This window comes from Hetaerina americana, unplaced genomic scaffold (assembly GCF_022747635.1).
Source record: "Hetaerina americana unplaced genomic scaffold, ioHetAmer1.1.p SCAF_1, whole genome shotgun sequence".
In the NCBI taxonomy this organism is placed as follows: Eukaryota; Metazoa; Arthropoda; class Insecta; order Odonata; family Calopterygidae; genus Hetaerina; species Hetaerina americana.
In genome coordinates this window covers 29,969,884-29,987,623 of record NW_027286069.1, presented here as the reverse complement: position 1 = coordinate 29,987,623, position 17,740 = coordinate 29,969,884, and the positions used below count along the sequence as shown (strand labels likewise).

Here is a 17,740-nt window from a genome sequence, read left to right as displayed (position 1 = left end):
TAATATTTTGGATCCCCAGGTGAATGATAATGGGATATGTTGGTGATTGGTACTTTTCCATGTAGTTATTGGGCTGGAAGATGCACCTTAAATTTGTAGCTTCACACAAAAGTTAAATGTGGGTATGATTATTCCCCCAACTATAATTGAGCCATAGGTTTAGAAATATCAGGAATTTTCTTAAATAATACCACTGTTAGTAATGGGGTATTCCCTTATAAACATATATAATGCATTAGATTCAGTTGGTTAACTCAGAGCCACTTGCATCATCTGTACAAATTTCACAATCTATGCTTGTAATCAGCACAAATGATGTAGTTGACAACATTATAACTTTGTCAAAAATGCTCTGTTCATGTACTTGAAGCTCTGAAATCATCAATCCCATTTCATAATTCAAGATGTTTTGCTTTTTATTTTAACAGAACTCTGTATATTGTAATATGTGAGACTCGGACATATTTTCAATATTCCTCTCTTTTTAATACTTTGTGCTTTCAATGTATTTTTACTTGTTATACAGTATTTGTTATTTAATGTGTGTAGATAAAAATCATGTGAGTGGCACAAATATGGTTCAGTCATTGTTCACATTTTATACTAACATTTTTCAATTTAATTTATTTGATTCATTTTAGCGTGGTTTTTACTAGACTCACATGCTGTGAGAAAGGCAGCATTTAAATTGATTGCGAGTACATTTTTATGTACTTGGAAATAGACTGCCTGATGCATATAGAAACAGAAAAAAATCACTGCTTGCATTACTGCCGCACGTGCCAAAATAGAAATAAATAACTTCCTTATTAAAGGGTATTGCTTTATTAAGGACATCATGTTTGCCAAGTTAAAGATTTTGCCATAGTGTTACTTTATAATCATGCTGATGGTGATAAAATTCAATTTATTTTTAGGTGGACCAGTTTGAATGTGAGGTAGAGTCCTTGTTAGCAGCCAAAAAGAAACGGCAAGACAGGGAGAAGGCTGAGCGAATGGAAGAACTCAAGGGAAAACTTGAAAAACATAGGCATCACATACGAAAGTTGGAAACACTGTTAAGGATGCTGGATAATATGTCTGTGGAAGTTGGGCAGGTACATTCTTCATTATTTATTAAGTAGTTAATGTTACTGTCTAATGAAAAATCTAACCAAGTAATTTGATTGAAGCATTTCCCTAAGACAATCAGTGTTTTTCATTGCAGCAATTGCAGAGTGTAAAAATCATTTGCCGTGACCAGGATTCGAACCCGGATCCCTCAATGTCCGGTCATATGCTTTAGCTTAAGTGATTTTTACACTCTAAAATTGTTGCATTGAAATGCATATTAGGGGATGACTCCGTTAAAAGTTACTGTTGCGGAATCTCCCGCAGTTTCTTTGGGATAAGTGTGTTGTTGCTGCGTGGATCTTAAGTGAAATGAGCAAATATCTGTTCTTATTGGTGAGGATGCTTTCTAAAACCTCCCTCAAAAAAACAACTTGAACGCAAATACCTCTTATTTTATACAACAACAGTTATATCAAACCGTCATTTATATGTTGCATATGAGGTTTTTGCAAGCAAGTGATGTATGAAGTTGTGCATATTAATTCTAAATATGTATTAACCTACATAAATATTTACTTACCCTCCATGCTAATCCCTTTCAGGCTAGTGATAAAGTAAACAAAATTTAATTTATTTCAGGAAACATGATTTAATTTAAGAAACTAAGATTATATATTTAAATGATTGACATTCGGTTGTGTGCTAGCTGTATTAAAATGCACTTGAGTGAAATATCAATAGTGGATTGAAGAAAAGGGTTCAGGCTCAAATTTTGGGAATTTATCCATCACAGAGGAAATGAGAAATATTTGGTGAATGTTTGCTCAAGTGTGCAAATTGGTGTGAATAAATCATGTCAGGGGCACCAATCATAGGAGCAGCTATTGTTCCATTAAATCCTTCATTTTGAAAGCACAAGGTGAAGAATGGATGCTCTAGGATCCCTTAAAATAATAGAGCACTCCATCGAAAATGCAGTCCTGGTTAATGAAAAAGTGCTCCGCCCACAATCTCCTTTAATGTCCATCCCCTTAAGATCCCTAGTGTCAAAGCAATGAGAAAACAACTAAAGCAGAGATGATCGAAGGATGTGTGCAGTTCCAAACAATGCAAGGTGAAATAAGTGTGCTTCTTCTCCATCCACTTTTTATTATAACCCACCCCAAGCCTTGGCTCGCGTGATTCTTGCAATTATGATTCTAGTGATATGGATAATGACTTCCCTGTCCCATACACAGCTGATTCCTGTTGGACTCATGTCCCTGTTAACCTACTTTTAACCTTGTTTCCTCTACCACCCCCTCCCATGAAAATCTTGCTGTTAAAATTGTATTTCTCATCTGGAGATGATATTGTGATAAAACCTAGGCCGCCTCAATAAGAATCATTGTGGAATTCACTAAGTATTTCTTGTTTCCTCAATTATCACTGTTAGATTTGAACAGACTGGTGTTAAACCAGCTCAGCCGTATGCATAATGAAGGAGGATTTGTATATTTTAAAGATATATTTGATAGAATTCAGCTAATTTTCCATAATTCTAATTGCTCTGATTTAATTGATTTACTCATTGAAATTATTCTAATAATTCATGCAATAAATATTAATAATTTTGTTTCTTGTGCTGTAAAATTTAATTCCATATTATGTTTTCTTCTATTAAATTTATATTTATGATAGATACAAAGGATCAAGGATGATGTGGAGTATTATATTGAGTCATCACAAGATCCAGATTTTGAAGAGAATGAGTATATCTATGATGATATCATTGGTCTTGATGAAATTGAGTTGTCTGGGGTAAGTATGCATACTTTTTTCCTTGATGTGTGTATTTCAATTATGTTCTTTTGCCTTTTGATACTTATTAAAATTATTCAGTAACCATTAATTCATGTCAATGTAATTTTTTTGATAACATTATTTGTCTATATTTTCTTTATTCATTGCTTTCCTTTTAAAAATAGATTGTTATCTTGAATACTTAATTTATTTACATTATTATGCAAGACAACCTTGTATGCATGTAGTATTATTATTCTGAGATAATCTTTTGCAAGAATTTTTTCAAAATTTCTTGAAAATAAAAGAATCACTGAAGTTTCCTCCGATAGCACAATAGCAATTGTGTAAGTCTCCCATTTTTGTCAAAGATGCATGCTAAGATGTACTAATTAAATTGGAACTTCACATTTCTAATAATTTTAGTTTAGGAGTTTTTTTCCAAATGGTGATCATACAATAGGACAATGTTGAGATTATGTTATAAATTTCCAGAGTAGTTGTGATAAACAATGACTAAAATGAATTACAAAGAGCCTAACAAGAAAAAAATATATATACCAGGAATTGTTTGATTGTGTTGAATTTTTGTAAGCTAAAATTTGAAAGTCTGTAGTTAAAAGAAAAATTGATGCCTGAATAGATGTGGTATGGAAATTCTATTAATCAAGGATTTACTGCGTACATGTTTGAAGAAAATAAGAGGCATGATACTATGCTAAGCAATAAGTAAATTACCCGGAAGGGATAGCATTTTGTTGATGTCAAGAGAATCTGATGTAAATCTAATGTGCATGTTTTATTTTTTCCAACGACATCTGTGTGTCAAAAAACCTCTAATTCGTATTGGTAAAATTGTAAAAATTAAATATTTCTGTGTCGTAGAATTATTTGTTTTTTCTACTTATGCACATTATTCCATGTGTAGAAACCTAGTATGTTTAAACAAAAAAAGTGGACATCTGTGTATCATTAGAACACAGATAGATGTACAATGCTATTGAAAATAATGACAGTGATTTAATGCTCAACTTTTTATTCAATGAAGGAAGCAAATCTGGTAACTACCAATATTTTTTCAATTACTAAGTTGTTATTTTTTGACACAATATTTATGGCTAAACCAGGGTAATTTGGGCTGATATTTTCCTTGCCTCATTTTACTCCTATTTTCTATTCTTCTTCTTCTCCTGTATTCTATATATCTTTCTATTATAGGAAGCTATTTTACTCCTGATTAGCACTCTTGTGAATCGACTATGGAATCATTTTTTTCTAAGCAAGTGCTCTCAAGCATTTATATTTGATGCATTTGTCTTATGAAAGGCATTTAATTGGTTTCTAGGTGACATTGCCGGCATCTTCTGTGACAGATGGCAGCAATGACAATGGCACAGCAGGATCTCCTTCATCAACGGCATCTGTGGGAGATTCCCCAGGAGGTCCATTGAGCAACAATGGCTTGCCTTCTGGGGATCCCTCATCGCCCCCTCCCCCTCCACCCCCGCCCCCACCTCCTCCAATGCACAACAGTTCCTCATCGTCATCCTCATCCTCATCGTCTTCATCATCATCATCCTCATCTTCATCTTCATCCTCGTCGTCATCATCATCAGCCCCTAACCCTCATCTCCCACATGTTTCCCATCAGCATCTCAACCACTCTGTCGAAGGTTCAGGGGTTCTCTCGAGTGGAGAGAGGATAGGAGAGGAGAGGCCAAAGAGGAAGGGTGGTTCAGCTGGTGGTGCTCTTGACTCGGAATCAAAGGTATGTCCAGATCTTTAGTTGGTGTGATCAAACTTAATTTGATTTTCATCAAAGTCAGTGTTAGACATTTTGTCATCTGTCTATTTCTATTTGGTCCTTGCTATCCTGAAAGAATTATGAATTTAATGGTATTTGGCTAAAATCATGTAGTTTTTTATGATGGGGAATTAGAAAAAAAAAGTTGTAATACCTCACTATAAATTCAATTATGATGAAACTGCATTTATTTGTGTTTTAGAGGTAATAGTATACTTAAATCATTTAACTTTAAAAACAATCTGTGTACAATCTTTAGTTAGTGTTTTTAAATGTCTCAACGTCAGATATAATAATACACTCATCTACTAATTTTAGATTTAGACCAACAATAACAATGTACTAAACCTGTGGTTCCTGAATAAAAATTGTTTTCTAAGTGGTGACTCCTTGATTGAAATAATCAAGAGAGATGGGAATAATCACAGATTTGCTGATTCCTAATTTCTCTGCAGTATTGTAGTATATGAATGTTAGCATTTCATATAATATTTTTAATTACTAGGTGGTGGAAAGAAACAAGTACTGATTCAGGTAAAAAATAGAACTTCTAAAAGAAGTCATACCTAAAGGTTATTTGTTTAATTTTAGTGGTTTTTCTTATGCTGCGGTGAAGTTGACTGCATTTACTCTTAAAGATGAATGGATGATCATTTGCAGCAATATAAATAAATTCATAATAAACTTGGTATACCTTGCTGATGACTATTTTATATCCATGTATTACAGAAACGTTTTGGTCCTTTTGTATTGATGTCTAATTCTTAGGATCAGGTAACATTTAATTTATGTAATTCCACTCAGTTATATATACTTAAATTAAATTATAGGATTCTCATTTAATATTACAGCCAGTGAAGCCCATGGCAGTCAGAGCAACAAACAGCAGCAGCAATTTAGCCAGTTTGGTGCCAGGAAAGGGCATGACCTCAAAAGGAATTTCAGGTTAGTTAGGTTGCCTAATATGCGTTCTAGTTTAAGATTGTCTGAGGTACAGTAAGACACTAAATATTTTATTCTCATGTTTTTCCCTTTGGATGAAGTTTTATTGTTATCAGAAAAGTGTACTATCAAATACTGCACAACTAAGTACAAATCATACTTAAGTGCAGTGAAGCTGTCATGTGGTAACAGTCAAGGTGCTTTAAAAAAAGTGACACACACAATGGGGAGGTTCATTGTAAGGAGAGGGAGAGAAATGCATGTTTGAGGGATCAGAAAATTAGAGAAAATATTCTGTTCCCTCAATGTTAGTAAATGTATGGTATTATTTAAAGATGCTCTTGTAAATAAGTGAAGATGAAACATTTCCAGATGTTATTTTGTATGCATAAAACATACATAAAACATTGCATTTCAAGACCCTTACTAAGGAGTTCATAAATTGAATTTATACAATAACTAGCAGTCTCTTCTACTTAGTAATCACCTGTTGATTTCCCTGATATATTTGCTGCCTATATAGATATTATGAGAACTGAATACTGCAATATTGTTTTTGACATGAATATAATTTGCTGATATTTACTATGCAATGCATGCCAAACTTTGGAAATGCATGTCTCAAATTGGAAAATCATGTAAAAACAAGAGTTTTTGAAGACATTTAAGTGAAGAGAGAGAAGGGACGAGCGAAACCCATTTTATGATTTTGCTGGTGACAAAGAAAAATGACAATTGCTAAAACATTTTTGGAAAAGTTGAATCGGTAGAATTCAAAATTTTGTATGACAGTGTAAATATACAGTGATCTGTATAGCAGCTGAGTGAAGTGAGGGAGGGTATACTTGTTAAGTTTTTTACCTTAGAAAAATGGACTTGTTAAGTACTCTCTTAAATGCTGTTGTGGATGGAGAGTTTTTTATGTCATCTGGGAGAGAGTTCCACAGACTGCATGCTGTAACATGAAAAGATTTATGATAGATTTCCGTGAGATGATGTGGGACAAGAAGTTAATTATTACCCCTGGTATTCCTGTTGTGGATTGAGCTGATGGGGAAGAAATTTTTGTATAAATATTAAGCTGTGTGGTTTGAAAATATCCTGTATAAAATTGAAAGAATGTGTAAATTGGGGCCTTCTAGATTCAACCAGGATATTCTTGTAAATGAATCGGAGATATGATCGTATTTTCTAAGATCATGTATGAACCACACAGGAATTATGGGTCCCCTGGAGTTTGGTTTTCAGTTTGCATAAAAGGTCTTGGTATACTTCATAACAGTAATCAAAATGGGGTATGAGAAGAGAGGATACAAGAAGCATCTTTAAGGAGGGGGAGCAATGTGCAACCTTATCAGAGAATGCAGGGATGAGTTTATTTTTCTGCAGATAGCAATTGCATGATCAGTCCAAGATAACGTTTCATTAATAGTTACTCCTAAATTATTTACTGTCGTTAGGTATGGTATGATAGATCCTTGCAATGTTAGTGGGGAAGTAAAAAGCTAAGTATGTTGTCAATAACATTAAAAAAACATGATGAACTTGAGTATTTACTTTAAGTACTTATGATAACTAAAGATACTTCAGGATAACTATAGGTAGTTCTTAACATAGTGTGAGATACTTAATATTCTTTAAAATCTGATACAAAGAGGTGACTTGGCATATTTCACTGCATGTTTTCTGCTGAGAAGAAAGATTTCCATTGATGAAAGAGAAAGTTTCCATAGGATTTTTATGAAATTATGATTTTTGTCGTGCATTGTTTAATGAATCATGAAGTAGCTAATGTGATTGGTTTGGTTAACAATGATGAAAAGCTGAGTTGAGAAATTTGTATGGTAGATCTTGGCAGTGTCTTAGGTATGGAAGTAAATTTTTTTCGTAAAAAATTTTCTGTTTCACAAATTTCCAGAGAAGAATGCCTGAATTGGACCTAGTCTTAGTTACTTTGTATATTTTTACACAATTTACGCATAAAATTAGAAACCCTTACCCTGTACATCTTGTCGAGATGTGTCCCAAAACAATTACACAAATCAATATTTAGAATTATATTATTAGGATGAGGGTTTTTGACTGTAATTTACTGAATTTATGCATGTGCATGTAGAGCATCGCTCTTCTTGAAATATTGCTGGTGAAAATCGGGGAGTTTTTAAGATGCTTCATTTATGCTTATTACCAGACCAAGTGGAAAATTGACATGTTACAAGGGATTCACCTGTTTTGTTTTCATTCATTATTTAAGTGAATCTCTGCATGGAGTGGAGAAAACTTTTCATAGTGTTTAAAATTTTTGTTGCAAAGGTAGTTTTTATTGATTTTTCACTGGAAGTTTGCTTCAATATCTTAATTTGATTGAGAGTATATAGTTTTATAGTCATTCATAAATGAACTCGTTTGAGCTTATGCCTCAGTGAATTTTGGCTATTGACACATAATTTGAACTAGTTTCTGAACTTTTTGAGAATGTTATTAAATAGATGATTTTAGAAATTCTAATCCTGAAAGTTAAGGCACAATTGCAACATTTGATGTGGGTGATGGCCTGAGTTACTACAAGATTGAACTATTTGGAGACTTTTAATGTCTATTTGATATCTTCTCTATAAATTCCACCATTTTTATGGCAAATAAAGGAATTAAGGAAGATGAGATACCTCTCTACCATAAATCACTTGGGGTTATACTTCTAGACTACCTAGGTGATCTTGAATATATACTAGCCATTTTTAGCCTGTTTTGTTCTTTATATTGCAATTAAATATTTCCATTAGTAAGGTGGCTACTTAGCTATGAAACCTTGAAAGTCATGAATTCTGAGGCTCCTGAAAACTGATAAAACAACAGAAGTATTCATTAACATTGTGTTCAAACCTTTAATTTGACCATACTATATAATCCTACTAATAATTATCTAATTTTGAAGTTGTCTAGAAATATTTCACTTCATGCTATGAGCACATTACAGAGCAGACTATTAAATAAAATTTCTTTAATTGTGTTCACTTTACTCATTGTGAGTTTCCGTTGTATTTTGCTAAGCAGTGTTAACTATGTCCTTGTATTACTGCCAACAGAGGTAAAAAATATTACAATATGTAGGTTGGTGCAATTTGGCATAGTATGTTGGATAATGGTTTATTAAGTTTTCTTATTTATGTGTTAAAGCTGAGCAAAAACAAAAGTTTTTCTGTGCTCAAGAGTATTCCATTTTGCCGCATTTCTCCCATTTAGTAGCAGACATTTTCAAGTGTGACAAGGATGGCCTTTAGAACTTTAGTATGCTTTGAAGGTTTGGCGGTGTGTTGGTATTATTTTCTTCAGAGTAATTCATTTATTTATAACCTCTGTTCAAGGTACTCACAATATATTGTTTTTCTAATCTTTGAACTCCCCCTATATCTTAGGCTCTTATATCACCTATGGCCAGCATTTTCTGCTGCCAAAACATAAAATCATTCCATTACTTTAGTAAAATAGTATCTATTTTTCAGCCACAATACACTGGGGAGTGGTGTAAAGGTGCAAATTTTTCGTTAGATGAAGGTTATGTATTATATCATTAAAATCAGCAGAACAGAAATATTTGCATCAGCCGCTTAATATTTCCTTGATGTTAAAAAGTTGTAGACCTGGTATTAGTACGAAATAATTGGAGTAGTAATGCCTTTTTGGAATGTAAATTTTGCCTGTCGATTATTACAATTTAATTTTGAATCATCTGGATGAAAAACACTTATTTTTTGAATGACACATTGGTCAACTAAAAATAAACCTTTGTAAGTAATTTTTGCCTTAAAAGCAATTAACAACCACTAATTTTAAATCATATATTGGTGGCTGCTCTGAGTAAACTTAAGTGTTTCGTTCACCTAATTCCGTGGCTAATTTAAAGATAAACCAAAATATCACTATTCCAAACTGAGTTAAAATAATCCTTTTTTCTTGAATTTTGGAGAATATATTCTCTCCAATGCCCTTCCTAAAATTAGGATTGCTGTGTGTGTAATTAATGCATGATTTTTGTATTAATTTTTTTTCCAAAGAAAATGTAAATAATGGAAAATGGTCATTGTGATAGCCTTGTCATCTTGCCAGCACTTAAAATCAAAAAACCACCTCTGCTACTCTGTCTCCATCCCTGTGGTCATAGCTCATTGACAAACCCCTTGAACACAAGCAGTCCTCAATACTCATATAAATCGTATTTCCCTCTTCTTAGGCAATTTTGCTGCAATTGTTGGTTCTTCTTCAGCATCCAATAATGGGGGTAATTCTGTGTCAGCTGTTGGAGGGACATCAATTATTAGTTTAGTAGGGCCTATCCTCCAGGGCAAGGGACAAATTGGTAAGAAAAGTTTGAAACCCATCATTGCTCTAAAGAATGTCACATTTTTGGCTATTTGGCTCGAGAGGATAATAAGTAGCATGCCATCACCTTAAAGTGATTTATTAAATAAACAGTGAAATAAAATGAAATTTTGAAAATACGAACAATGTGCTAATGGTGACATATGCACTGTAACTATACTGATATTGTTCTTCTTCAATTTTTCATAGAAGTGTATATATAATATATATATAAACAATTTTTATTGCTCTGGGAGCAAAGTCCCTTGGAGCAGAATACAGAATATAGAAGTGTATGACAGAACTTAAGCAATAACTTTAATACTGTTGATCATTTCCTTGATATGGTTGATTTCCAGCCATTTGTGTATTGTCAGTAACCAGTTGAACAATGCTTATACTTCAAATATTAAGTGCAGACATCATTTTCACTTTTAAATGAATAATATTTTCCTTGATGAATTTTATGAAGGATGCACAAAAATTAATATGATCAATATAAGAAAACATTGCATAAGAGAGCTTTTATTTTCAACTCAATGGCTGCACCCTTGTATTTATTCCAAAAATTTACTTGATATATATTTAGAATTTTGCTTATTTAGCATAGTGAGAGTTTTTGTGCTGGTTATGCTGAAAGTTTTTTTACTTACCATGAATTAAAATTTTTACTCTTTTGAAATTTGTTTGAGCAACATTTAATCATGTGTAAATAAGTTAGGTTAGCTTTTGGAATTCATCGTACTCTTGAAGTTGGCGACAAATACTGAGTCATTAATTTATAAATTTTTCATGAATTTAACATTAGTTAATGTTGATGTGAATTGCTTGGGATTCTAGCCCCATTGCTTCATAGTCTTATTCATTTGTCTCATTCTGAGGCATGTAATTTTGATTGTCATTCTGCTGAAGACTTCCATTATTGTGTGTGATGGTATTTTGGGCCGCATATCACATTATGTTTAAACTTTGAATTAGTTTTTTTTATTTTAGTTGTCATTTTCAACTTTGTTTGAGTGTTTGAGTCTTTTAAATTCTGTCTCATAATTTGACTCGCTTAGATGTTATGAGACTTTTCATTTCCTTTCTCACCAAAACTGTATGTTCTTATACTTATTTCAACCAATTTACTGTTGATAATAATTAAGCGAGTTATGTGAAAATAGAATTAGTTTGACATCTATGTATGATAGGGATTGAACCAGAATGCATTTATTGCCATAGATCATTGTTCGAGGGTGGTCCATGAAGTACCCAACTCATCAAAGAAAACACAAAATTTTTGGAAAAAAATTATTTATTTTTCAACATAATCTCCTTTCAGCTCTATACACTTTTCTCAGCAATGTTCGGGAAGTTCAATACCCTTTTTATAATAAGAGCTGTCTTGCTCCTCCAAATAGCCATTAGCTGCCCTCATCACTTCTTCACCGTTGGAAAATCTTTGACCGTCGAGTCATTTTTTCAAGTTTGAGAACAGAAAATAATCTGAGAGGGCTAAATCTGGCGAATAGGGTGCATGAGGTAGCAATTCAAACTTTAATTCATGAATTTTGGCCATTGCAATTACGGATTTGTGAGCTGGTGCATTGTCTTGATGAAACAATACTTTCTTCTTATCCAAATGTTGCCACTATTGCTTGATTTCTTTGCTCAAACATTGCAATCCGTTTGCATAGTACTCGCTGATATTTTTTCCTTTATCAAGATAGTCATTGAAAATTATCCCACGCGCATCCCAAAAAACTGACGCCAGGACCTTGCCTGCAGATGAAATGGTTTTCTCCTTCTTTGGAGGAGGTTCTCCCTTTTGAATCCCTATTGATGGCTGCCAAACAAATACTAAACAACATGGCTTCAAACTTGAAACATATGCTCAATGGATTGCATACTTTCTAATACAGTTATATTTTTCAAACAACTACCGTCATCTCTAGGTCGGGCCGGGTACTAATGGGACCACCCTCGTAGCTAAATTGCATGTATTTGTTGTAATGTGTAACATTCAATACTGTGGTTGACCTTAATTTATTTAGTATGGGATCGCTATAACGTCAACAGTCATGGGAAGTCTAAATATTATATAGTGCATTTGTTGGACATGGGAAGCAATGAGTTCTATGAAATATAAGATTCAGTAGAATGTTAAGTGTTTAAGTCATATGTATTTTGCTGTTGCAATGTTTTTTCAGTTAAAGGCAAAAACTCAAACTGAGATTACAATACTATGGTAAATTCATGAATAATAGTTGTTGCAAAAAACTATTTGCATTTATAGTAGTGGTAGTTTTTATCAGAGGTGACTGACAACGCAAAGTGCTCTCCACAAAGCACCTTTAGTGGGAATCGGGATACCTTTGAAAAATATCCACCACCTCTAGGACTTGAACCCAGGCACTCTTGGTGAGAAGCCTGTACGTTAGCTACTGTCCTTCCACCAGTCTTACCTCAGAGAGCTAATTTTTGGGCTCATGCTTTCATCTTAGGTGTGAGTGGGTATCACTGGAAACAGTAATAAGATATGCTTTCTCAGTTTAAATTAAATTAACTATTTCACATTTTTATGATAGCATTAAATCTGTTATTAGCTTTATTTTAATGAATGACTAATGGTATCCACCAGACTAGCCAAAAAGTTAGTTTGTTGAGCTTATGTATAGGGTTGGCATTAGGTAGTGTCCACTAATAATGAAATATCACTGCATTAAAACCTGCCTTGGGTTTGCTTCTGTAAATCGTGTCTTGGGTTTTAGTGGTTCGGCTCCTGTAAAATTAATGGCATATGAAATTGAAATATCCGGTGACAACTCAAATTTTTTCTCCTAATCTCAACAAGCTCAGACAGGATGTGGTTGCCATAATACATATTCCATGCAAAAATTAGGATAGCTCACTGTAAAATTAGAGTATGACATAAAAAGGTAACCATATCTGGTAAAATCATTCTTTTACTCTTTTGAGAGGAAACAGTAAATGGGAATTTTTCATCATAAAATTATGGGATTAGAAAAATGAAAATTCCCTGTATAAGTTTAATGAGAGTTAAGTCTCTTTGTGAGGGTTATTTTTTAAAAAGGAACAATTTTTGCATAAAAATATCTTAAAAATCCAAATAATTTTATCGATTCTACTATGCACAACATATTCTTATTTTTCTACATGGTCCTCATGTAGATCTAGGCTTTTTGTTTCAATTTGGGCATGAGGTTGATGATCTCCTCATAATAACTGGGTGCCAGCCTAGCCAACCAGCTCCTGTATGTAACTCATGTATTCACTGATTTCTCACTTCTTCACAAGTTCCCATTCAAGGCACCCAAAAAAATGGATTTAAAAATTGTTTGCATTTGAAAGGGCAATTTTTATGACAATTTACCCTCTCTAAGATTGCCACAGTTCACCCCAATACAAGTACTTGTAAATACTGAAAAATGTTTGCCAGGTAAGTTTCAAGAATGGTCACAGATGTGCACCTGCAGAAATGCATGTGTGCTGCTTCATCATATTTAGAATCCTGTCAAAGAGATGGTGATGAATTCTTAGATATTATTCTTTGATATTATATAATGGAAGGCGAGACCTATTTCACATTGCATGGAAAATGCTAAATGCCAGTCTATTTGAATGGTATAACCTCCACATGCTGAACATAACCACAATATGTGAGCATATATCAACAATGAAAATCCTGATTACCATTTTTGGGATTAGAAAGACATTCTTTTGGTTAACTTCTTGCCTTTGGGAAAGACCAACTACATAAATATGCATTTTGTGAGACATTGACTAAGCTACAACATGCTATACAAAGCCGTTGATGTTTTCAAATCAGTAAAAGTGTGTGTGATGACAATGTGTAGCTAAATATTGTCTGACAAATGTCAGCTCTGTTGGAGAAATATTATTCGTAAACTGTTGACCATCCTCCATAGAGTCCTCATCTGGTGCCTTCAGACTTCACCATATTTTTTCAAAACTGAAGGAGTGATTGAGTGGTAACTTCGTTTGTAAGTTGGTTGGATTGACTGGTAGCCTACTTCTATGAGGCTATTCTCATTTTCCTGCCATGTCTCGGCTAGATCCTAAATTCCTTAATTTCTATGGGGGCTATGATGAAAAATTAAATTTTGTGTATGTGGTCATAGTGGTGTAATTATCTGGATTTACAATTTTTTAAATTTTTAATGACAGAATGGCTCATAGTTTTAAAAATAACCCTCATTTTCCTGGGGTTAATTTGTATTTTATACAATAATACAATATAGTACTGGTGTTTGCATGCTATTGAAAGACCGTGCAACTCTCTCTGCTAGGGATCGAGATGGTGCGGGGGCTAACGTACTGGCTTCCCACCGTGAGGGCGCGGGTTCAAATCCCGGCGGTGTTGAATATTTTTCAGAGGTATCTCGATCCCTACTTGAGGTGCTTTGTGGAGGGCACTTTGAGTGAGTACGCCGTCCGTCGGATGGGACGTTAAACTGCGGACCCCTTGGCGCCTTTCGTAAAGAGTAGGCTAATGCCGACGCCGGGTTTCTCTCCACCCTTCATCCTTTCCTGTCCATCCCCTATGGCGCAAATGACCTTAGCTGTCGGTCGCCTCCCCTAAAAACTACTAACTCTCTCTGCTCGTTCAACATTTAGCCACTCATGAGTCCACCTTCCTTTACAGCCCATGTGATATCCGAGAATGGTCCACAAGGTGGACAGGGAGGCAAGGTGTCGACGAGTGGCTCCATTTCCTCCGATCATCACATTTTAGCCCACCACCATCACTTGCACCCCCCTCCTCCCCACTTGCACCCTTCACCATCATCCACCCCACCAACCCCTCCCCAAGCACCCACGCCTCCTTCGTCATCCTCCGCCATCCCTCTCTCCTCATCACCCGCACCTTCGTCTGCATCTCAATCTTCGCATCTTCAGGCACACCATCTACACTCTGCGCCGAATCAGAGGCATCAAACAGGTTCCGCTGTGTTGAATGGGCCCATCAGCAACAAGGTAAATATGATTGTAGTCAAGTAAAATTTTTGCTATTTTCTTTTGAGTGGTATTGTGCTCGTGCAGTTTTTTGCCACAATTTACCATAAATTTGTGTTCATCAGAAAGCATGTGTATTATGGAGTGAGTTTTTGAGTCTGTTTCTTTTTGTGTTCAATATATTTTTGAGTGGTCGGTAACCATTAAAACCTGGGAGTTTAGGAGTGTACCATAGCAAAAGAAACATTTGGTGAAATGATGGCATTGTATGGAGTCAGAAATTTTTCAGGGGCTACTATCAGATATGTTCGAAGCATGAAATATTTTGTTTTTAAATTTATCATTTCCTTGATCTTAATGTTTTTGCTGAAATATGATGTGAAATCATTGTTTACTGTTTCCCTATCCTCATATTCTAAGTCTTGGCCGATTCTCCCATTTGTATAAAAGAGAGAGATCTCATGGCTAAAGAAAACAAACCATGAAGCATCTCGGGTCCCACAAATAATACTTGCTTGAATATCAAATTTTATCTTTACCCGGCTGAATTTTGTGGGCATTTCTTCTGAATCAATCTGGCTTGTTTAATCCTGTAAGCATTTACCACCGGCTTCAGATAGGCAAGGCTTCCACCTTTGCCTGGAAAGGACATCCAGATCAATGTCATGCTCAGATATTGGTCTGAATGCATTAAGTAATATACTTACCCTTCAACAGATTGATCTATGATGATTAAGAACTTAAAAGTAAATTGTCATGCCTTTTATGTTAGTGGTATAGTTAGAATTTATTATAAAAAGTGCTAATCACAATTCACTTCTTTTTAACAGGTTGTAGCCGAAGGTATGTCAACTCTTAAGTCCATGGCACTGCAGGTGATTGACATGGCAGGACTTGAATTACCTTCAACTGAATCTTCAGAAGGTATGTGCAATTGTCATAGCCAAACGAAAGGAATTCGGAGAAATATTTCATGCACAAAATGGGGAATATATAAATTACATTAAAATATTATGTGGACTTGGAAATGAAGAAATTTGTATCTGAAACCCTCGTTGTATGAAGTTAGGGATAGTTGAGAAGAAATGAAATCTGGACTACCCATAGATTTGACCCATGTAACCCATGGAGTATCTTCTTCCACTTTTTATGGGTACCCTTGTTTGGTGATGGTTTCTAATTGCTCTATATAACACAATCAAGTCCTCTAGTGCCAAAAATCTCATAATAATAAAAGACTTTCTATTTGAATAACATTTTTGAGGAATTTCTCAAAAAAATGAAGTAATAATTCTCAAGCAAAAGAATGATAATGCATACTTATCTAATTTAATAGTGATTTTATTCCTTGTCAGTGCTAGAAAACATGTTGATTGGCAACCATGATGCAGGTTATCTTATTATGTAAAATCTTTGCGCTATTTATAATGTTCCGACTCTGATTTGTATTAACTTTACCCTAGGAACTTACAATGGAAATGGAAATTCCAAAGTTCCACTTCACCACCTTCAACACCATCACTTAGCACAACAGCAGCAACATCAACCAATGCAGTTATTACAGCCAACTGCCAACTCATCACCCCCTCTTTCATCTCCATCATCTGTGGGTCATTCTACTGGAAGTAAGTACTGATTCCTTTTAATTTTATTTTTAGATCGTTCAACAGATTTAGGAACAGCACAATTAATTGCAAACTTTCTCAGAAGTGGATGTGGATTCAGGTCATAAATTAGTGGTAATGAGTTGTAACATTCAAGAGAGAAAACATGAAGGATGAGAAGCCTTAAGCAAGACCAAAGTAAAGTACCAGGAGGTAATAGTGAAAATTTTAAGTGAGGACAGAGAGATACCAACTTTAGAAAAAATGGGGACATCAAGAAAAGTATATTGAAAGCTGCAAACAAAACTGCAGTAACAGTGAATAGGGAAGAGACAATGAAACCACCGACTACAGATTAGATGAATTAGAAGGTACAAGAGAAGTAAATGACAGAATGTCCCAGTCTTATTAAGTAGAAGAAAGTACTCGGAAATTATTAATATACAGAGATTATGAGAAAGAACTGATTATGTGAAAGAAATGTGGTGGAAGGCCGTGCGAAGATATGGAAAGTTTACAAAGGAAGGGTGAAATTGGTGGGTTGCACCGGAATTTGAAAGCACTGTCAGAAAGTTTGAAGGAAAAATCCATTCAAACGATCAAAGAAAGTTCAGGAAAAATATTAAATGAAATGGAAGATTCAAGAGAGATGGAAGATATGAGGGATATATATGGTAAAGGCATTAGGCCAGCAAGCTTATCCAAAGAAAGAGAATATGACATAGATAAGGATAGCTTAGGTCTAGGCATACTTATTTGCAAGATAGGAAGGTCATTAAGGACATTGAAATCAATAAATTCATGAGTGTAAATAGCATTCCCACTGAACTACTTAGGAAAAGGAATGTGTGGATGGAAGAGTCCTTAAGATCTACATTTATGAGGAAGGAATTTAACCAGATGATTTTGTCAAATGGGTGTTAGTTCCTATTCCAATAAAGGAAAGGCAGTGTTGTGTGAGGAATATCAGAGTTTGATTTTTCATAATTTAAAGTGATACTTAGGGTCACCAATAAAAGGTAAGAGAGGGTAGTTAATGATTAATTAAGGAGCGATCAGTTTGGGTTCAGAGAGGGGAGAGGCATGAGTGATGTGATGTCTATAATAGAGAAGAAAATAAAATTCACCTAGGATGTACTTGTTTGTTTTATAGATTTTGAGGTGTTTGATAGAGTGAATTGGGTGGAATAAACGATTGTATGGCCGAAAATAGGAG

At 34.5% G+C, this 17,740-nt stretch overlaps 1 protein-coding gene across 2 annotated transcripts in view; it reads left to right on the top strand.

Annotated features, from left to right (window-relative positions):
- Not3 (CCR4-associated factor Not3) overlaps positions 1–17,740 on the top strand; it is a 41,963-nt gene that overhangs the window by 11,148 nt on the left and 13,075 nt on the right. The window contains exons 4-11 of one of the 2 annotated variants that reach the window (XM_071587590.1): positions 918–1,097; positions 2,734–2,853; positions 4,181–4,603; positions 5,491–5,584; positions 9,813–9,938; positions 14,610–14,941; positions 15,751–15,844; positions 16,384–16,545. In XM_071587590.1, coding sequence (XP_071443691.1) covers positions 918–1,097; positions 2,734–2,853; positions 4,181–4,603; positions 5,491–5,584; positions 9,813–9,938; positions 14,610–14,941; positions 15,751–15,844; positions 16,384–16,545 — 1,531 coding nt within the window. The remainder of the gene's footprint in view (positions 1–917; positions 1,098–2,733; positions 2,854–4,180; positions 4,604–5,490; positions 5,585–9,812; positions 9,939–14,609; positions 14,942–15,750; positions 15,845–16,383; positions 16,546–17,740) is intronic. The other variant, XM_071587597.1, reaches the window with a different exon arrangement.